The sequence below is a fragment of the Anopheles gambiae genome, chromosome 3, assembly GCF_943734735.2.
Source record: "Anopheles gambiae chromosome 3, idAnoGambNW_F1_1, whole genome shotgun sequence".
NCBI classification, from domain to species: Eukaryota; Metazoa; Arthropoda; class Insecta; order Diptera; family Culicidae; genus Anopheles; species Anopheles gambiae.
The window spans coordinates 79392653-79415445 of record NC_064602.1 but is presented as its reverse complement, the minus strand read 5'-3'; the positions used below and the strand labels follow the sequence as shown (position 1 = coordinate 79415445).

Below are 22793 nucleotides of genomic sequence, written 5' to 3'. Positions count from 1 at the left end.
TCCATTAATGGTTTCTAATTAAATTGATTTATCTTCCGTTAATCAGGCTGCAGCTGATGATGGTTAGAACATTGTGTTTTAGTGTTTGCATAGTACACAGATGTATTAATATATGATATCAGTACAGAAATGAAAAAAATATATATATACAAAAAAAAGACCACAATTGAACAAATGTGTTCATTAAAATTAATCAAACGTTTAAAATCTATCTATATATTCATGAATTCCACTTATTTCATTATATAAGTGTCGGACAACTTAGACTTTAAACCGAAAAAAAAATCGCGAACAATATATTACGCAAATCGAAACTAATCCTTCGATCACAGCTACGTCTGTTTTGCCTTCCGTAACACCTTCGCACAGGACCTTTTACAGGCACACACAGTACAGCTGATACAGTCGCGAGCGTTTCTAAACATCTCAGCGCAACAACAAACAAAAAATTAAACCTCCACACCGCCAACTCGTTAACGATGACGCATTACCCGGCGTGCGTCGAGTGACAATTAGACGGCCGTGTTTTTGCCGGCTTCAGACCCGTCGTCACACCAACGAAGGTCAATAGGTGTGCTCCTCCGGTGCAACCGTTGCCGGCTGGGAGCAAACAATGACGTCCACAGCGTTAAGCGCTCAGCACGGGGCACGGATAATCGCTGATGGCCTTCGGCAGGGACAAACGCAGAGAAGCAAACCAGGAATTGAACTGCCGATCCGCTGTCAGTGTACGGCTCGTGAGTGGAATATTAACAACCGTTGTGTGCTCTCTTGTACGGTGGCCCGATAGAGTACAGGCAAATTTATTGGCGGTGATCCGCTGCACGATCGTTTGTTTCTAGTGATCGTTTGTTTTTCTTCGCTTGTTTTGTTGTCAGCAAACGAGCATAGTGTCATTAGTTTAGTATACTGTTACTCACAGGGTGGTGATGTGATACGGGAGAAAAGGTTGATATCTTTGTTGGTTCAGAATTTGTTCGAGTATTTTGCCTCAAAAAAATCTTGGACATTACAAACTTATATATACTATTCGCCTGGGATGACTTGAAGGATATGTAAGTTTCCGGATTTTAGCTCCACATGTCAAACTGCCGCTATTTCCCACGTCAAATTCCACGTGGACGAACGAAATCTCCTCTGACCAAAGATATAATAACTGGTTCTAGGCGCCAGCTAGCAAGGCAGCTAGCAATTGATAAATGAAATTACATCAGCCAATCCAGGATTGAACCGGTTCAACAATGGGAAGCTTTCAGTTTGGATTGATTACATTAGGCAAGGTTAGGCGTGTTAGGGCATGGTAAAACCCACGCTCAAGTCCATCTATCTAGGAATAGGTCAGGCTAGCGAGAAAAAGAGAGAGAGAGCGGCTAATCAGGCGATTTGCATTGTAGATGAATATAGAACAGCGACAGAAAAAACACTGTATGGTATGCTAACTATGGTTGATTGAAAGGTTAGCTTCACTTCAAAAGTTGAACCGCACGATCGCGACATGCACAACAAATCGTTGACTTACGGCGCATTTGTGTGTGTATGCAGTTTGGCATGGGATTTTCCTTAGAAGGAGCATTAAGAGGTGAGAGTAAATATTGTGCCATTTGATAGAGTGACGATTATAGACGCTAGGTTGAGGTTGGTCTCCTGCAGTGCGAGGGTGACAATTTGTGTCGTTTAAATGTTAATTATTAATCAAACGAGGTGTGGGTTTATAAGCTGATCTATTAAACAGTATTTCTGTAAAATAATTGCACCTTCTTAACATGTACCCCAGATATTGCATGTATAACAAGCATGCATTGTGGTGCAGTTTTGGCTGCGCCCTAAAGCCTACAATATTTGAGGTTGTCACCTTAGAGCAAGCAAAAACCTTGCTTCATTCTATCATCCGGTTTATACCTGTTTTAAACAACTTTTGAGAGAATAGTTTTTTGTTGAAAAGACCTAAACTCTCAGAAAAGCACCTGCAATCGTGTTTGTTTTTAATTTAAAAGCTAATTTCAGCCGTGTTTGGTTTGAGTTACCCGTTGGTTTGAGTTTTTCTCCATCTGTACCTGTACCTTACAACGTGTACCAATTTTAAAGCTATTCGTTGCATTCCCAGGTCATGTATGCATAATGTGACTTTAGAACAGGTTTAGCCGGCTGCAACAAAATTTTACCCAACATAAAACCTACATCTAAATCATGACTTTTCTTTTTCTTGTACCCTATCTATTGGATGGAAACTGGTAAAAATGTTTATTTTTTATTTTTTGGTAATTATTTTATCTTATCTGCTCAGTCTTCATATTTATATTCGGCTTGAAGAAGTATTTTCTGTGAATCAGGATAGCCTAACCCTATTAAAATCTGCTTCAAAATTGATATCCATCCGGCTATGTAAGCTTGTACGATAGACATTCTAGTTGTTCTAGGCCACTAATTACGCCTAAGAATCGATCCTTAATACCCTGGTTCCTATTGGCAAATTTTAAGGCTCATTATGCTAGCCGTGTATTATGCTTAAGCAAGACTACAAGCGAGAATGCTGGATATGGAAGAATAATGATGGAGAGTCTTGGATTAGAGTTTGTTTTCAGCCGAATCGAAACGCAAATATTTTCTTGTCGTTCTTATTCAAGGATTCCTTTGTATATTTCCACATGTCTGTCTATATCAATGTCATCTTTGATGTGTTGCTGAGACGGATAGACGGGTCCATATGAGGCTTGAACTTAAGACAGACATATTGTTTAGCTCTGCGTGTTGGCAACTGTACCACCGACACGCCTTAAAGGTTGAGGGCATTCTCAACTTTGAAACTGTCGAAATAGCTTTAATAAGCTAATGCTCTTAAGTTAAAACTGAACAATATCGAATATAACACAATATAAATTTCCAAACTCTAGCAAAAATCTACGATCTGAAAACATCTAATTGGATATGTAGGATTATATTTGCTAGTTGTTGTACAACAAAAAGTACATCGCTACTACTGTTATCTAATTAATATGACTGCCCATAAACTCCCTTGTTTAATTTTCAATCTACCGTATCTCTCAATTGCAAAAAAAAAAAAAAACAAGAAACCATGTTCCATGAACATTGTTTCCTGCTTGTGCCTCATTTCCGGGTGCTACCATTTTTCCATTGCACCATTCCAGACGACCCAAAAACAAACATGTGTACGGTCCAGCTAATGCACCGGCCGATCCAGTTTCCCGTCAAACGGCCAATCATTGACCTTTCGACGGGATCTCGGCAGTAGATAAAAGTGTAATGCGAAAATAGGCCTACGTGCCATCAGCCACACACGCATATACACACACGTGTTCTGTCCCTAGAGTACCAGCGTACGATCCTCGGTCACGTAATTGGTGTACAGGTAGGTTCGGGTTTCGGGCAAACCAGTTCCGGTGCCACCCATATCCCGCACACCAACACACCGCGAGCTCCAACGAATGGCATGGCTCCAACCGAAAAGCAAACGACAAATAACGACCATTGCAAATCAATTAGCCGTCTCTCTTTCCCTAGGTGCCGGGCGTACGTGATAAACTGTGCGCGCACCAAATTGAGCATTGACCAATTCTGCTCTAATCTAATTTTGCGGGACTCGGAATTGGAGCTAGGAGCAGAAACAAAAAATGCAAAAGGCACACCGCGGTTAATGTACTCTAGGGGGGATCTGAATTTGAATTTCACGAACATCGGGACACTCGGGACAGCATGGGGAATACCCCCGTAACCCGTTCCAAATTATGAATTTAGCAGTTCGGGGTTTTTTAAAACCAGTCCTCTGTTTCCTTTCTTCTGCAGGCACTTCAGCATTGAATGAATTACCACGGGATAGCGCCACGCTCCGTGTGCACAGCTCGACTATTTGGGAACGGAACCGAACGCGCTGCCGTACCGTCGCTCGGTGTGATTTAATAAAGCCACACACACACACTCTCGGGACAGACTCTCCAAGCGCGACCGCGACTAGAAGCGACCAAAAGCGGCCAGCAGTATCCCTCGCTTCCCGACCACGGCCTGATCCGCAACGGGTCCACCACACATCGGAACACAACATCGGACGATGGCGTCCGGCCACGTTCGATACCTGCTGCCCTCGGTCCTGCTGGCCGTGCTGCTTTGCGGCGATGCTGGACAAGCGGCCGACCCCGTGGGTAAGTCAATTGCTTACTTCGTTAAATATTTATTATCTCGCACAGTTCATTGGGAGGAGCGGGTAGGGCGCGTAACTCTTGGGCGCTGCATAACTTTGCTAGGATCCTTGCAACCACAAGCACATTCTCCGCGATCCCCGGCGGCGATGGTGAATCAATCTAAAATTAGCAATTTCCGGCTAATTCACCAAGAGTGTTGTGTCACCAAACCAACAACAACCACCACCGGAGGTCAACGGTAAAGTTTGATGGCATCGCGGTGATAACTTGCGACCCAGGGGGGCCCCCAGGGCATCGATGCTACGAAACGAACTTAGGGGAAGTTTCCAGAGTAGCACACGGCGGGGCAAGCGGTCCAACATTGTGAGTTGTGCTCGTAGTCCCGAGCGTGGATAGAATTTTTGAAAAACTACCCCCGGTTGCCGGAGGATTCTTAATCTTCTGTCGGGGCAGGCTTGATTGGCTCGCGAAAATTCACTTCAATCATAATCACGTTACACGCCCCAGCAAGCGCGTATAATCCCGGACTCGGTGGCCCAGTGTCTTCGTTAGGCCTAGCTGAGGGAAGTGTTCCGACATTTTGCTCCTGCACACGATGAACTGCACTTGTTGAGAGACGCACTGTGACTGGCGCGTGGTGCAGTGCGAGTCGGCGGCGGGAACTGAACCTGCAATGAAGGTTGTGAATGGTCTAGCCCTACTCACACTGATGCTCTTGTGCATGCAGCAGGAAACTATGCCTTTGAAGTAGATAAATACCTTGTTACTGGTAAGAGGCAAACGCAAAAGTCGGGTTTAGTAAGACAAAAGCGGCGCTATAGCAACTCCACAAGCTATTCCCGTTCCCGGCGAAGGATTCTCAAACTTTCTCAATTACTAACAACACTCGTTTAAGGGGTGAAAAGCAAAACATTTGCCACAACCACAGTGTAGCGTTGCTTTTGTTCTTGTCTTTGAAGTTGTCCCTTCTATGCTGCCACTCCTGTGGTGTATTTAAATTGCACACAAATCGTCCAAATAGGCAAAGGGAGTAAAAGTTCCTCTGTTTTCCGCGTCATTAAAATGGCCCACTTCCTGTAAGCGAGCTAAAACCGCACACACACACAACCTGTACCCGTGTCTGTACCAAACAAAAAGTCACCCATTTTACGCACTGTGGCGGCTCTTCTCCAGGCCCTATATATCACCCTGGTTCCATCTTTTGAAGGAGATGTACCTGTAGGTATATGCGAGTGGAAAAGTTTGTCGTTTTACAACACAATCATTACGCGGGACGCGCGGCCATGCTGGGCCGTGACCCTGCACATCAATTTGCTTTCGGTTCAGTCCGGAATTCCGGCAGCGCCGGTGTGTTGCGTTGTAGGAAATTAAAAAAGTTTTAAGCGCATCGAACGTTCTACCGTGCTCAAAAGAGATGGGGTTAAGCACAGGTGGCACACACAGGCGTCCGGAAATCGGGCACTGGATGTTCAGCATTGATCCAGCACCGACAAGGGCCCGCTGTTTTTTTATGAGCCTTACATCCTCTCCAGCAGTATTGTAATTGCGCCCTTGTTGTAGATGCCACCTTACATGGGGCTTGTCATATTAAAGCCTCTTTTGACGAGGACTGTTCCCGTAAGTAGCGTGCATTAGTGCCGGTATTAGAAACGGTTCGCTGTAACGGATATTTTTAGTTAACAACTATAATCCGCATGCTCCAACAAGAAGTTGTTCGAGGAAGCTCCGCATGACGACATGCATATAGGTGAAAGTGCCAAAAAACCGTGTTGACTTTGACTGTACCCTAATTTTGGGGCTAGATTTGGCTGGACAACGTCCGACCCTCGTCAGGGCTGAAATCTCGGGCCTCACCCTTCACTGGCCGGGGCACTGTTGTCGACACATGTCCGCCCGTCTGCGGCCCACCCGGGGGTAGTCCTTAATTGAAAGTCCAAACGAAGAGATCGTTCGATATCATTCACCACGTTGAAAGATGTTTTAGAGCGGATGTTTGAGTGTGTTTTTGTACTGCGAGGCTGTGTAATGCTTTCTTGTTCGAAGCATTCAAGTGACTAGCTTGCTTGATTTGGAATATCCTATAAAACGTTTGCCTTGTTGGTAAAAACATGTAATCGAATAAATCCTACTTGAATTCCAACTTCTAAAGCTTTCTTGTGCCCAGAATTACACAATTCCCTTTACGCGTACCAACATCTCGATTGCTGCTTTACACACAACAACGAAAAAAGATCACCCAGAAGTCGCACGTACGACCAAAAGCCTGCCCCTGAGGGGATGCGACGGCGAAACCCTCTTCCTGGTGCGAATAATTCCACTCCCACCAGTAGGTGAAGCTATTTATGCAAATTGGATTGTTCCCAGGGTCGAAACATCCTCGGGATATGGTGATGGAGCGGGCTACACTTTGGCGTTAGCTCCCGCAGGCAGCTAGCCTCCCTCATATGTTGCTGGGTAGTTTTATGTGCGTGTGTGTTTGGTGCGGGGTTTATGAAACAGTAATTTGTACACTGTTACCACCGAAATCTCGGCCATTTGACTGGTGGCATCTCTGGGTGTGTGGCCATGGGGTTTGGAGTTTATTTACAAGTGGGTGCTCATGAAGAGCACGGGCAGAGTAAACTACTAAAGCGGCGAGATAGCACTTTAAAGAAGATCTCGATTGTCGTTATCGTGTACCATGTATAACGCATGTTTTATATACGCTTTAGATAATTATAATTCAGGGAATTAAGTTATGACGATTTGCTAGCGATATCCTAGGGAAACAATTAGAGCATTTATAGCTGTTGATGGTTGTGGAACAAAAAACAGGCTTTTTATGCTCGCCCAAGAAGCGGAATAGCCTGCCCAACCACTCGAGTGTAGGGGCGAGATGGAAAACTACTGGCAGAAGGGAATGAAGGATGGGTAGTGTTTTTAGTGCAGGTAAATTAAGCTCGGCCAAAAGGTGATAGAAAAAGGTGAAACGGAGCAAACACACTTGCCTTTCTTTGCCCTATTGCTTGCGCAGGGCGAGTGGAAAGTTACTGAAACTTTTCCATTGCTACCTGCAATCCTCCCAGGCCCAGGTTTAGGCAACGAGTGCGTACGTGACTGCAAGGGGCGTTTTCTTGTGTGTTGTGTTTGAATTATGAGCACTTGCTGCTTTTAAAAATTAACCTTGTTTGGGTTTCTTATACCGTTGCTCAAAGGTTTGAGATAAAAAGAAAGAAAACAATTACCATAACCCTAACTGATGGGTCTGGATAGGCTTGCTGGACACAACAAGACGTCTCGTGTAACGATTTTATTACGATTCTCTTGGCACGACGCGCTTGCTAAGCGCCGGAAGGTATGCAATATGACAATTCATTATTGTACAGGGTTTCTCTAGAACATTTTTGTGACCTTTCGGTAGCTTTTTTGCTGCTTTTAAAATATGTGTTGCTCAATTGTATGGCTCATTGGCTTATTGAATGATAAAAGGTAAGAATTCAAACATATAAGAACCAAATATATGTGCATATTAGTTTTCTTGGAATCCACTGTTTGTTTATAATTGTATTAGCGGTTTAGGTAGAACAATTGTTACGCAAAATAAGGAGAAAAAATGGCTAAAAAAGTGTGTAAAATAATGCAAAAATATTCCATTTAATGTTCGATTACATTTTCAACATGATCTAACAATGTTGATTGTTTTTCATTGTAATTATCAAGAAAATAGAAATTATTATTATACAGAGTGACCGAGAAATAAAGCAAGTTAAACGAAAATGTATCCGTAGAAGTGTCAAAACATGTCAGCTCGTGTGAAATTTGAAGTTACACTCAGTGGCAAATGTGCCTCGAGTTACGCAATGACATGAGGCCTTTGGCAGGTCTCCCCCGATTTGTGGAAACCCGATTTGTGAAAAATGTTAAGCAACTGAGATTTTTAAAGATTTTTTCTATTTTCTATAGTTTTTTTTACATAAATAATTATGTAGGTATGCTTTTAATTCAATTTAAAGATAAATTAATTTCATTCATATTATTTACTTTAACTTGCAATATTCCTTTTTATATATTTACTATTATTTATTAAGCAAGTATTTCTATGCGGCTTTCATGTATTATTTGGGCCGTATTTCCATACAGAAGATGAATTTATATGAAATTGTTCAATAAAATAAATTCGAAACAATTCTCATATTTCTCAAAAGTAACGTATCACAAATGTTTGATTCGGTTGCATAATTCGTTTATTTGTTTTTTTTTTATTTCACTACACTTACAATGTTTAATTGATATTATTCGGTTGCATTCTAAAACATTTTTTATTTAAAAGAAAACGATGTGAATCTTGCTTGTTGCTCAATATTGAATTGATATATTCATTCAAGCCCATCTATTAAGCTGGCAGAACGAATCAAGCGCACACTGTGAACGTATGATGTGCGAAGTGCGTGTGTCTTCCCTCAAGATGAGGTCGAGAAACTGCTTTCAATGGCGAATCTTACTGCTCAAGTGCAAAAGGGTTCCATCAATCTCGCGAGCGAATAATTTCAAATGCCTCCAAACATCTTTCCTTATCTGTAGTTAATTAAATCTAGTGGCACTTAAGGCGCTACCGACAGCGTCAATCGCCTTTGGCCTCCACACCTACCGAAAAGCAATCTCCGCTTAGCTAATGAACTTACAACCTCGTAAGCATTTCAAGCAATAAAAGCGTTTTATTGGTCACGGATCAACTAACCGCCCACATCGGCCGCCCAATATTCCGCCTAATCGCCCGCAAATGGTCTTATCTGTTATCACACCTCCTTCCCAAAAGGGCCAGGCAAAATGGCAAACTCATTACTCTCCCATCCAACCTCCGGTTCAGCCGATCGGCGGAAAGTTGGGCCGAAGAAGTTAAGAAAAATCGTTTTCCGGCTCGCCGTCTCCTTTCCTGCGCGGAGAGTGCGCTGTGAAAGTGTGGAAATGTTTAATAAAGGGGCAGGATGCGCGAACGAATCATTGACGCGTCGCTCCCTGTGATTGGATCGTTTGATTCGTTTCCGTAATTAGAATGATTGAAAATAACAATTTTCTCTTTTCGTCTTTTATCCTCCATTGGAGGTGGCGGCACTGTTCAGCGCAGATTCGTCTTCCTTTCCGAACAGGCGAACGGCTTTTTTGCGCTCTCCATAGTCCGCTGAGTGTCGGGTGAAGGAAATTAGCTGTATTTTCACTTCATTTCCTGGACTTCCGCTTGTGGGGTTTGGGATCCTCTTGGGAGCATGGTGGTGTGTCATATCCGTCCGCCCTTGCCTGATGGATCCTCTCCGTGCGGAGAACAGTGAAGCATCCGGTCGGTTCCATTCGGTTGGAGATTATTAATGTTCACTCATTTTTCAGTCTGTTCGGTGAGATAAGATTTAATTTGTTATGCCTCTGCCGACACCACAACAGCAGCGGGTACGCGACAACTACGCATCGACCAAATCGAGCACGGTAATGATAACGGCTGCGCATCTTCTACTCTCCGATCCTTCTTTGTTGCATCTGCCTCACGGTCCGGCTCGAGAGTGACAATTTCTTTACATTTTCCCAGTGACGAGGAAAAAGACAGGCGGTAAGCAGTGGTAGCTTACACGGAAAGGACGATGACATGGTTTGTAAATTTTTAACCAAAAAACAGTTCCGCTTGTTTGCATGGCTTTCGTGCGTACCGAGGAAATTTGTTTGCAAACACGAAAACAAAACATGGCAAATCATTTCGGAAGGCGTTTGAAATGGAGAAGAATGTAAAGAGTATGAAGAAAGAAGAAATTGCCTGTAATCATATGGAAAAAATCATGTGGAAAATGCGAAGGAAGTACTTTTCTGGTATATTCCCCAACCAAACCATTAACCAAGCAAGCAGAAACACGTAAAGAGCGCCAGCGACTTACTAATCACTTTAATTTTACCCGAACAAACACAATCACGGCATTTTTATTGCGTGTGATTTGTAAACTGTGTGCCAAGCTTTATTGCTGGTAATATTTCATTGCCGCGGCAGTATGGGCGGACGACTTTGGTAAGGTGTGTCATCAAAATAATAACCATGAATCCGTCATATGATGGGGAGCCATTTTCAAGAGATTAATGGTTTGGCACACTGTGTACTATCGTGCTGATGATTGATTAGTCGATTAAAGTTGTTTGTACAAACTAAAATTAGAGATTCCGTGCAGCAATGATGCAAAATGTACGTATTTTAAAGTGTTAATGTTAAAAGTGTGTATTTTGACGTTATTATAATGATTTTATTTTATTGGTTTTAACTCTTTATAAGGAAAAAGCTTAGAGAAGATAAAAGATTGATTTCGATAAGAGATCATTTGTATCTAGTCCTAGGTTTTCACGTCCAGAAACTCAAACCCGATCTTGGAACCTACATCAGACTCGGAACTGATTGTGAACCCTTATCCATTCTGGAACTGATTCAGACACGATACCACGTTCTTGAAATTAAAGCTGAACTCATGTCGGTCCTGGAACTGTTCGCGATCTTACGAGATATCTGAGATATCAACAGATTCCAATAGTGGGGCCCTTTCCTTTTAAAGTTCGTAGGCTGAAATTTCAGCCTGTCAGCTGTTTGCATTGTATAGCAGTTTTCGAGCAGCTATCTAAGTGAGTATAATATACAGGTGGACTTATCCCAAGGTTTATTGGGATGGAATTTAGAAGGCTGATTTTTATCGCTTCTGCTTCTGAATGAAGATTTAAAGAGTGTTTTGAGTATTCGTCAAGCCTCCAGAAAGCTTGTTTGAATAAAAGTTTTCCCCCTTCCTGTCAAAAAGTGATATTCAAATTTGGTTTTAAAAAACATGCTATGAGACTACCTGGACTACATACGCTTTGATTCTAGATTCCACCACGTGATCTCTTTAATGCACCTTGGGGTAAATGTAAAAAACACCGTGTTTTGGAGCAGGTACTCGAATCTAATTCTAGCTTTGTGGCTAGAATAATCAAGACTGAAAATTGCAGGCTAGTTTTGTGTGTGGTTTTGTATGGAGTGTTGACATGATTTCAGCCTCCAACTGTCAAACTCCATACAAAAAACTAACTAGAATCGTGAAGGCCCCCAGTAATAGGATAGTCATATCACGGTAGTTGCTAAAATCCCAAAATTATCACAGCATTATTTTATCAGACGAAACATTGAGTCCTCTGTAAGTAACTTTGAACAATCAAGATGATAGTTTTTGATGGGGCATGTCTTTGTAATATTCCAGCCGTTAAATAGCAGTCGAATGATATCAAAATGCATCACCTGAGTAGGTTTGGGAAGAGCTATATCAAGAAACGAGGAATTACCATTTATTTGAATTACCATTGACAGAGGCGAACAACTAAGCAAGGAGTACTATTTGCAACACATTATTTAAAGCCAATTAAAGCCTTGTGCTAAAATACTTTTTTGGAATAGACAGGTTTTTGCTTTCAATCGTTCCATAAAGCTTCAGTCGTTCCGGATTCGCGCAAGGAGAATTCGCCTTGTTGCATCAGTTCATCTGAAAGGCCAGCTTGCAGCTTCTCCAGATTTAAAGCCATTGGACTTCAGTATTTGGAGACATATGCTAGGAATGTTCGGTGACGTTAAGCATTTGAGTTTCAACGAATTCAACCATCGTTTGTGTGAAGATTTGGGATAAAAACCAAAATTAAGTTGTGCGTGCTTAAAACCCATAGTTGTTCTGTTATTTTTCAATAATAAAACTGCATAAAAAGGCAAACAAAATCAATTATTAAACTATATCCGTTGGTTTCTTCGCCTCTGGATGGGAGAATCCAATTTTGGTTACGCTTTTTGTACTACTTTTACTACCCAAATCACATTTGCTCATCGAAATGTCTGTTTCGGAGAAGGTCAATGCTTCCCAGTGGAGTACTGTTGAACCCCCACCTACCAACGCTCTGTTAAATCGAGCACTCTTACTGCTCCACCACCGACAAAGGGACATGTAGTATCATAGTATCTGGCGTAGTATCATACCCGTCCACTGAACCATAATATCTTTATTAAACCGGCGCTTCATCTTGCCGGTGACCCTCTCTATTAGGAGCAATATCAAAAATACCAATCAAAACCCCCCGATACAACGCAACACACGCCCAAACCGTACATCGCACACAAAACATATTTCTTTCGTCATTACACGCGCACACAAAGCAATCGCACCGACCGTGGTGCGTGTGGCAAGAGCATAATTTTTGGACGGTCCCGAAGCAACCAACTACGCGGGGTAAAAAAAAACACGAAGAAGGAAAAAGACATTTTCCTCTCCACCCATGGCAACATTAGCACCACCCGAGTTACGTGTACTACTAGCACGTGTACATGGTGTGGCAAGGTTCGGCAAGTGATTTATGAACTCGTCAGTAGCTACACCACTTCCCAACGCTACAGGCTCCCCTTCGGCGGTACGGTACGGCGGGTACGAAAAGGAAATCAACTGAAAGTACTTTTACGCATCAACTCGTTCCACGAGTTTTGTCAAAGTTAAGTTGCGAAGCAGTAGAAAGCTGGCTGGTTAAATCAACTTATTTGTATTTCTTTTTTGCGTGTGCATGTATGTCTGTACTTTTGGGCCCCCTCACATAGCAACACACAAATCGTCGTGCTGCGCGACCGGCCCGACGCTTACATTTGCTAAACTTTATCGTTTAGGAAATGGTTCAAAAGTGAGGAATCAGAGCAGCAACAACGACAAAAAAGCCTGCCAAAAAAGAAAGAAGAAAGAGAAACGCTGGGAAGCTACACGTTGAGCAACGTGGTTCCGGTTCGACATTGAGTGAAATATTTCGACAGCTTTGAAAAGCAACTTGAGCAGGATGGAGGGAAAAAGAGATTTTTACAACATCGACAGACGAACATTGGCTTCCACGAAAAAAAGGAAACACAAAAATCAGGGAAAAAAGGCGCCGAAAGCAGCAATCGTTCGTGTGTCGTTCATCGATGGGGGCATTCCTTAGCACTTCACATTCCTGTTTGGAAAAATGTGGCAAGCACAACAGGCAACAGCACAACAGCAGGAAGAAACCTCCGTTCGTTTCACACATTTTGTGTAGGCTTTACGCCCCTGTGGCAAAGAGAAGAAAAAAGACTCCCTACCACCCATACTCTAAACGTCATTCTTCTTTGATTTCTCTGTCAGCAGCTCGACTGATCCACTCGTGCGCGCGTCCCCTTTTCTCTCTCCAGCAGAGGGTGGAAAATAATAATCCTATCAAACGATACCACCGCTGTCGTGGTCTGTCGGCTTCATTTCTCCTCTCCCTACAAGAACTGCAAGACGTTTCCGATCGTTTTGGCGTGGCGGTAAAGAATGGTGAAAGAAAGACCGATTCATCCGATTCGTGACGTTGGAGCTGTGAACGAAATGAAACGATACCCCCCTCGTTCCGATGATTGCCGGATGGTTGCACACGGGAAACAGTCGCTTTATGCTCTTGCTTGTTTCTTCACAGTTTCTCACTATCGACTTAAATCGGAGCAGGAGCCGTCTGCGGTCCAGTCGGCAGTGCGAAGGGCAAGAGCTTTGCTTTCGGCGAACAGGCCTTAAAGCTGTGCCCGAGACAGCACTGTACTATTTTCTTGTACGGGGTTTTCTATGTGTCCTTTCCGCCATCATCAACCTTTGCTCTATTTTTATACTTTACCGTCGACCCATTTTCTTGGTCGTTATTTTTATAACAGACGCTAGTTGCTCCCAATTTTCTTCCGCCGGTCGTACACGGGGTCCCAAGGGGAGCAGTGTAGTTCTAAAATTCATTTTATCACTCTTCCTGCCATAAACACCGTAGTGGCTGGGTATGAGAGGCTCCTAGTTCTGCCAAAATAAAAACCTGAATTTACCACCCTAAAACCAACCTCCAGAAAAAAAGACACATTTCTTCCCGTTATTTCACCGATTTTTCTTCGGATTCTTGTGTTCGGTAACTTGTTTTTCCGCGTGCCCAGCACATCACAACGGACAAAACGCAGACAAACAATCGTGTACTACCAGCCAGGAACGGCAGCCAACCAGGAGGCAGAGGTGGGCTGCGATTGCAGTTTTTCAGTTCGCGCCTTCCGGGCTAGTTCGGTGGGTAACGAGGAAACTTTGCCAATTTCACCGTAAACATTAATTTTGGAATCAATTTCGAAGTGCGCTCGGGCACTCCGGTTTTCGCTGTCGCTCACCGCCACACGGCCCCGTCAGCTCTTCGATATGATTAATCTTTTGCCTGCTAGCGGGGAAAGGGTGTGTGGTGCGGCAAACAATCCACAACATTATTACCGAATCGGACGAAATGATGGGAAAGCAAATCTTAATCACTGGCCGCTTCCGACTCTGTTGGTCTGCAACTGGGTAAAGAATTCGTTCTAGAATAAATGATGAGCTGCTTGCTGCCCGGGGCCAATCTTACCGCAAACTTTTGGCTTAGCAAAATGGCCAGAGCAGAGTTGGAATAGTAAAGTTGGATGGTGGAAGAAGCATTTGGATTCAAATTTGGAATTGCTGTACACATTTTGGGAGCACTATTTGACAAACACAATTGCGATTCAAACATTGCAAGATACAATAATATTCTCAAACTAATATCTACTGACTAAGTACAGTATCAGTGAATGCGTGTGAACAAACGGCGTCCACGGGCCTGCCCACGCTCGAATGCAGAGCCGATGGCATACGATTCTATCTTCACCATTAACATAAGAGAGACAGAGCTTATACCACGAACGTACCCGAAAGGTGTGCATGCTTCACTCAACAGGATCTATAGGCAAGGACAAGGCAAAAGAGACACAGAAAAAAATCCTCACGGCTACACATGTCCTCTAGACGCATTGTCTATGCGTCTCGCTCGGTATCACAGCGGCATACGCCAGGTAAGCAGTACAAATGCTGCTACCTGATACGCACACATGTTTATCGAACACAACTATTCGGTTCGACTCGGTAAACTTCACGAGGATGCCGGAACAAAAGGGCGCAGACTTTTTCATGATTTTGTATTACTTCGGCTGTTTTGGACTACGCGTGTAGGCGCTCGCAATGAGTGAAGTCTTCTTGACATGTTTACTGCAGTAAATATAATTTCTCGTAAATATGCTAATATCAATGAAACGATATGAATAGTAACCTAGACCCAATAGAGCAGCGTCTTTATTAAAAAGATGTCAGTGTAATGTGATGATCTTACATACATTTCCCAGTAGACGTCAAGCACCGTCGCGGTAGGTCAGTGTTTCGCTGATACGAGCCTAAGTGGAATTAAACTTTGTTCCAAGCGGACCTATCGACACTTGATCGTCCAGGTGATCGTAGAAACCCTTAAGAGGGTTGGACTGGAAACGTGTGAGTTTAGAAGCTCTCTTTAAAATCTTTAAATGAGAAATCGATAGATGTAGGAAGGGCCGCAGATATGCTACTTCAGAAACTAATTAAACGACACAAAACCTTCCCAAAATTCGTTCTTCTGTTGAAAGAAAAAAAAACTCTTAGACCTTGCTTAATAACTTCTCCTCTTCTTTGACCGGCTACAGTCTTGTATAGTTTGACTTCGCTTCTGTTGGGTCGTAGATGTACGATGTACTAATACCAGTGGTGTAAAATGTCACTGTCAATGTCATAAAAAATCTGACTGAAACAAAATCCATATCAGCGTCACATACTCATTTGTGATAATCATAGATGATACTCAGAACGGTTGCTGTGACCAATACACGTTTCTTGACATGTTTGCGGCCATCGCTTGGTCAGTCACTATGTCACGACTTATTTTGCTGTGATCATTTATGCAAAATGTCACTGACAAATTCCAGCTGAAACAAAATCATCTCAGCATCACGAGCTATACTGTGATGATCAGAGATGAGACTCAAATAGTTGGTGCGACCCTCACATGCTTGGTGACATTGTGTGCAACCAACTCATGGTTAGTCACTTGGTCCCAATGGTCATGGGAGATATGCGGTGCGTGCGAGTAATTCCAAGAAACAAAATGAGCATGTTTTTTCGCTATGTTTAATCCGAACGATAATCAAAACAGATAGAGGGAGAAAGCATGCTTATTTTGTTACTAGTGCCCACGCGCCAAGTATATTGCAAGAATGTCGTGATTATAGCCGACAAAAATGTCGTGACCAAATGAGTGACCAAGAGTTGGGTGATAATCTAAATGCCACCAAGCATGTGATTGATGCTCCAACTGTTTGAGTCTCTTCACTGATCATTTCAGTTGTGCACGTGAGCTGATTTGAGCTTCGTTACAGTTATGAGTGTTGGTGACTGAAATAGTGACATTTGGCAGCACTGTACACATCCAGTAAATATCTTCATTATGCTTGCGCCGGCATTAAGCTAAGCTTGTCAGTCAGAGTATCGCGTTGGACTCAAGCGCGTTCAGCATGTCATGTTGCACTTTCATTGAGTATCAACAATGATCATCAAGCTACCACGAATATGTTCATTGTTTTCGTTGGTAAAAATCTCGTGATGCTCATGACATTTTGCAGCATTGACTAATAATAACTAACACTAACTCATGTAATAATGAGTTTCCGTTTAAGCGACAGGGTTGTTTTCTTGCGCGGTGTAGATCAAACAAATTTTCATTCATTTTTTGTTGTTTTGTAAGAAATCCTGGTACAGTATTTTTTTGTGTGAAAAGGTATTGTTTGAATATTCAATAAAAGTTACAAGATTGATTGATAGCGCAAGGTATAGCGCATCGACGCATTTGAGAGCGATAAAAAATAGATCTTTTGTTCTTATCTGTTGTTTTGTGTGTTCATGGGTTTTTGAACATGTCATGATTTTTTTTATTTCTCAGAACTTTTCAACAGTTTGACTTCACATCTCCAGGTCATCTAATTAAAGATTAGTTTAGATGATTTCCTCTCTATGTTGATAGCTTACTATTTCAAATAGTTTAATACGATACTCCTTAATTTATATTTCATATTGAATATTTGAAAAACGTTTTTAGAGAAAGATTATTCTAGGTTGAAAAATAATATAAAATAGATAAGTAAAAAATTCAAGAAAAGTCAACGAAAAAAGCGTTGTAATAACTGTCGAACATCATTACAGCTTCTGGTCATCCTCCACAGGGATTTCTTTTCTTTTTTTGTAGGAAGAAGCTTTCAGCGAGGCTTTTATTACACATCTTGTAAAATCGCCCATAAATGTCCGAAACAATACGGCACACCGATTCCCATGATGAAAATAAAGCCCATTTAAAACCGACCGTCTTGTGTCCATCCCCATTTTCCCGATACTTACGCAATCGCTAGCCAACAATTTAAAATAAGGCTCAATCCCAACTAGGCCTAACAATAAGGGATGATGCCGGAATGTCATTGACACCCCCCGGACGTTAACCTCCCGGTAATTTACAGCAAACTTTACGCAGAAAAACGTCCCGAATCTTGGGGTGAAAACCATTTCCTTTTCTGTACAGCGCACAACGATAAACATTTAGCTTTATAGTGATTGCCGACATTTTTGAGCCATTCAATGCTAACAGGCCCTGCCCGCTCCCACCGCCACCACAGTGCCACCGTACCAAAAACATCTAATTATGATACCCCTTTTCCAGCCGCTCACCCAACTCACCGAAGAGTGTTTGCACTAGTCGCACATTCATTCACGTATTTCTTTCGTTTGCGCTTTCCCTTCACAGGCACGGGAGGACCGTCGCTGGTGCACGTCGGCGAGGACGCGCTGCTAACCTGCGTGGTGATGACCCCGTACAACAACGACACCGTGCTGTGGCGCAAGGGACCGCACGAGATCCTGTCGGCCGGCATGAATCGGGTCACCGGGGACAGGCGGATCAGCGTGCTGCACGATGACTGTAAGTACCGGGCGTCGCCGGTGGAGGCAGCAGCAGAACATTGAAACCATTTTTGTGTCGCCCATTTTACCGCCCCGGGAGTGATTAGTTCGGTAATAATCGCTGCTCATTATCAGTCGTTACCTTCTGTTTGCCCCCCACCAATTGTACGGTGTGTCCCCAAAAGAGTGGATTCCAACGAACGCGACACTGTCGATAAAGCACCGGTTAACGAGTGTCTGTGTGTGTGTTTTTGTTTGGTACCGCTTAGAAGCCAGTATCATCGTATCGTCTTGGCTTTTCGCGATCCTTGGCAACACTTTCGCCCTCTCTCACGGGGACGTCTCCCCAAAAATCTCAATAATTCAGCAATTTAATTAAGAAACAGTGAATTCCCTGACGGGGATGAAGCCTGAAGCCTGGATTCAAAGACATTCCGGGCAGCTGGAATGTACGCTTGAGCGGGCGCGCGCTCGCGTACACCTTTTTCCTCGCACGTACGGCAAGAAGGACAAATGAACGTCGGGTAACACACACAAACACACAGGTCGAGCACTTTTTCACCGTAAATGGGGTAAAGCTCGTTCAGAGAGGGGATGGATGGATGGAATACTTTTGTTTTTCCCGTCTAAGAGCCTTTCCGGAGTGTTGCCGTTGAATTTAGGGAATTTTGGCCACATTCCACACTCACGACGGGAAAAAGGGAGCTGTACGCGAAACGTTTCATTTGTAGTTGGGCACGTACACCCAGAAACTTTCGCTTCATTATTCTTTTTTTGTTGCCCTTTTTGGGCTTCAGTATTTGCGTAGACATGTGTGTGTGTTTGCGTGCGTGTATGTCTGGATCCGGGCGACGATGGTGACGACGACAGCAAAAACGAGCCAGATCATCGCCTGTCCGTCGTGTCCCACCTGTGTGTCCCGCAGCTGAAACTTACCGAAAGAGTAAATAAAGTGAAAACAATTGAATTTAAAATTGTTTCACCGCACCCGGGTTCTCCGGTTTCGTTTCAGCGCCTGTGATGTGATGAGGATGTGGAGGAGGGGTTGCAAATGGAGAACCACCACCACCCACGCCCTGTGCTGTGTGTCGTCGCCGGGAAGCATCGTTCCTAATTTTAATTAGAAAGTTTCGAGTAATTTATGCTACGCTCACTTATTAAGGGTGTACGAAACTCGTAAGCACAAAAGTTAAAGATACTTCTGCTTCCCCCTTCCCTCTGGGGGGGCTGGTGAGTTTTCTCCCGCGAACGTCGCCACGTGTGTGTGTGTTTGTATGTCGCCAAAGAAACGATGCCACTATTGCTTTTTGGTAGGAGCGCAAGAAAACATATTAAAAAAAAGGAACCAAAAGACTCCCATGTTACCGTCGTACGGAGTCGCACAGACGCTTCTCCATTTCAGAAAGCTCCAATCGGTAGCCAATTTCTCGTGTGTATGTGTGTGTGTCTTTGCGTTGTTTCAGTCCCTTTCGGGCCTGTCTGTACCAATTGAAGTTTGCCGGAATCGGAAAACGCACCGACTTTGCGTATCGGAATGCGAAGGTAAAATTTATATCCCTCGCTGTTTGCTCCTGGTGTGTTTCGTTGGTTGGTTGCCCCAAATGTTTCTGGTGTCTTGGTGCGAAACTTGGGACATCACATGTGTGTGTGTGGTTTCTATCGATTTCCATCGGTTGTGAGCCGGCCCAGTCCTTGAAAATGGTCTCAACCCAATCCATTTCATTGTGCTTCATTAGTTGGTGGTAAATAGTTTCATTCCATTTGCCGGAAGGAGCAGGTGTGTAATAATTGCAGCCTGACAGTGTGTTTGAGAAAGTTTCTTCGTGTGCTATAAATTGTGCTATACACCATCATAGGGGTTAGTGGAGTAAACGTGCATAGGGGAGTCCATAAATAACGTTTTTGGGGGAGGGACGCGTTAGATGCGCTCTTCTGTGCGTGTGTGTGTGCATTGCAACAGCTGTTACCTTGGTGCATGTTTAAAGTCTAATTTGCTATTGTCAAATATTTATGGATGAAAGTGCAGTAAACAAAATTTAGCTCTGCTAGGAGATAACTCACTTAGGGGTAGTTTGAAACAATTTTGACAAAGCTAGAAATGATTGGCCATTAAATCGTATACCTGCATGAAATATGGTTCGATTGTTTAGAAGGATCTAAGTGATACTGTTATGACTGTATTATGTCCAGCATTTCTTTCTGCTGAGATTGAGAGCCTATTCTGACCCAACCTTTGAAGTCGTTCAATCATCTGCTATATCTGGTATAAGATCATCATAAGAAAATGATCTGTTAGAGCAGGCATGAGCATTCTACGGCTGGCGAGTTTCGTTTATACCTTAGATCCTTAAAACAATTACAATAGAACAGTAGTAAAATACCAGTCTGAAGTCAGACACTGTTTTAGTTGTTTGATTTTTGGAGGTCACATTCTCCAAAGGTAATGGTAGTAATGGTTACCTTATTCATAATATGATCTAAAAATATCACCCACATCATTTCCAGAACTGCTGAATAAATGATTTGGCTGAGAACTCTTTTTGATTACAGTTTTGGTGTTGACTATTGTAGTAAAATAATTTGATTAAACTCAACATTTAGGAAAGTGACATGTCCTAAAGCTGGTAGAGTAGACTCTTATCACTTTGGATTATGAGGAATAGATCACATAATTTTACAAAGATCTTATAGTAGTAGTGATCTTTTACATTGTTTCATTAAATATTCTATAAAATTTAGTAAGTTTTAAGAGATTATAAGATTTTATAGACTTACTTTACAGGAGATCTTTGTTGGGAGTCGTCCCTACTCTACGGGATGTAGAAATATTTGCAATCCGTACGACTTCAAGTACTCACGAAAGGATTGAGATAGTGAACAAGCTCAGTGGTCAATCCAGAAATGAGATCTTGGCGTTCTGAAGTTTCAAACGCTATTAACTAGTCTATGTGTAAAGAACGCTTCTCCAGAAAATATTGGATGCTGTGTTCAATGGATTCTGTGGAAGAGAACAATTAATCAGGAAATTGTTGATCAAGGACCTAAGCAGAGTATTGCAAATGGGAATCCAGAACAACATACCAATCAAGACATGTAGACTTGGACCAAATATCCCAAAGAATGTTGTACCAATGGAGCAGAAGTAGCTCATTCTCTTGTCCTACTCTGTGAATCTGTTTTAAACATGAATGTTAGAGCGATGATGTGCTGCGATATGAGGTTTAAACGATAGGTTCAATGTTATTTGTCTCAGGTTGAGCAAATTATGCTTTAATATTCCCTGAAGATCCTCTTTCATCCGGGATTAACTTTCGCCAATTTCTCACATCCCTCATCGTATCGCAATGAACTCAACGAACCAAATAAAAACCCTTTCAAAAGCACTAAAAATGCATTACTATGTTTCCGGCTGTAACTACACCATACAAATGTTGCGTACCTCGATGGCTAACAACCAAACGGAAGGGCACCGCAACAGCTCAAGTACTTCAATTAATGTAGCAACTGCACTGCCGCATATGTACGCCGCATTCTTCACCGAAACGCATAATTCAGTGTCACTTTGGAGCAAGCGTAGCGTATCCTTTCGCTGTGTCAGACCTCCGATGCGTGCTAGAAGAATACACAGCCATTACAAACGCACTGCTCACATAGCCGCCGTCCCCAAAAGTAGACGAAACGGATGAGATACTTTGTACTCTATTTCTTCTCTATCGTCTCTCCAAACCACCTACCCGCTGGAGATTACCCATCAGTCACTTGGTGCCTGAAGTTTTGGTCCATCGTGCGGATCCGCGCCTGCAAGCGACAATTTCACAGTACGCCAACAGAGCCAGATCAAAGGATCTTCCAGACTTTGGGGGTCCGGCATCGAAATGGGCGTGCTGAATGGATAGATAGGCAGGCGAGAAAAAAAGCAAACACACGCGTACACTTTTCAGGACAGTTCCGTTGTCTGTAGTTCTGCAGACGGGCACCACCGGTCGGTTGGTTAGGTTACGCTTTGTGTCATTTGCACGCTTTTCAGTCAACTGGTACCGAAAAGCGATTTACCGGAACACGACTCTGTAACTCGACCAGACAGTGAGAGAGAGAAAGAGAAATAGAGAAAGAGGGTGGTGATGGGTCTTGAACGATTTCACCCGACACGGAGTGGGAAGGTCCATGTCACGCGCGCGCCCGCGCATATCGCTCAGTAAATCAACACGTAAGACAGACGGGACAAACAGACAACCGTCACGTTAGTAGTTTTCTGTGTCCGGGCTTTCTATGTACCCTGGCTATATCCGGCTTTCTGCGACTTTTTGTCCAAGCGGCTATTGCCTGGAGACCGCCCCGATACACGTGTGGTGTGTGTGCGCTCCTTGGTTTGTTTATCTTTTGCCTCACAGTGCCCAAACGTGGTGGGCGTTAGCGTGGTGTAAGGTAAGAGGATAAAAGTTTTCATCACATCGTCCGCTAACTGGCGAACAGTGGCATCCTTTTGTTGTGTGTCTTTGTAATGCCGTCCGGTTTGATACGAAGCCATTTCATTTTCGCCATTGTTTTGCTACGTTACGATCCGGCTTTTCCCGGTTCTATCACGGGAGGCGGTGTATTGCATTGTTGCCTGATTTGTGATGAAGCCTTGCGTTTTGAAACAGTTGGCACCCGTTTGGGTGAAAACAAGGATTAACGAAACGGGTGCACAGGTTTTGTAACGCTGCAGGTGTGGATGCCTGCGCGTAGTGAAGCGTTTGCTTGATCAGAAAAGCTGTTGGACATAGTAGTCCACAGTTTGCTTCGCACAAGCACATTGGAACAAGCTTCAAGC

General features: G+C 43.2%; 1 protein-coding gene across 1 annotated transcript in view; it reads left to right on the top strand.

Moving 5' to 3' along the window:
• LOC1270584 (Ig-like and fibronectin type-III domain-containing protein 1) overlaps positions 1 to 22793 on the top strand; it is a 114742-nt gene that overhangs the window by 79159 nt on the left and 12790 nt on the right. Inside the window, exons 5-6 of the mRNA XM_061653458.1 lie at positions 3802 to 4154; positions 17826 to 17999. Of these exons, the coding sequence (XP_061509442.1) occupies positions 4064 to 4154; positions 17826 to 17999 (265 nt within the window). The 5' untranslated portion in view covers positions 3802 to 4063. The remainder of the gene's footprint in view (positions 1 to 3801; positions 4155 to 17825; positions 18000 to 22793) is intronic.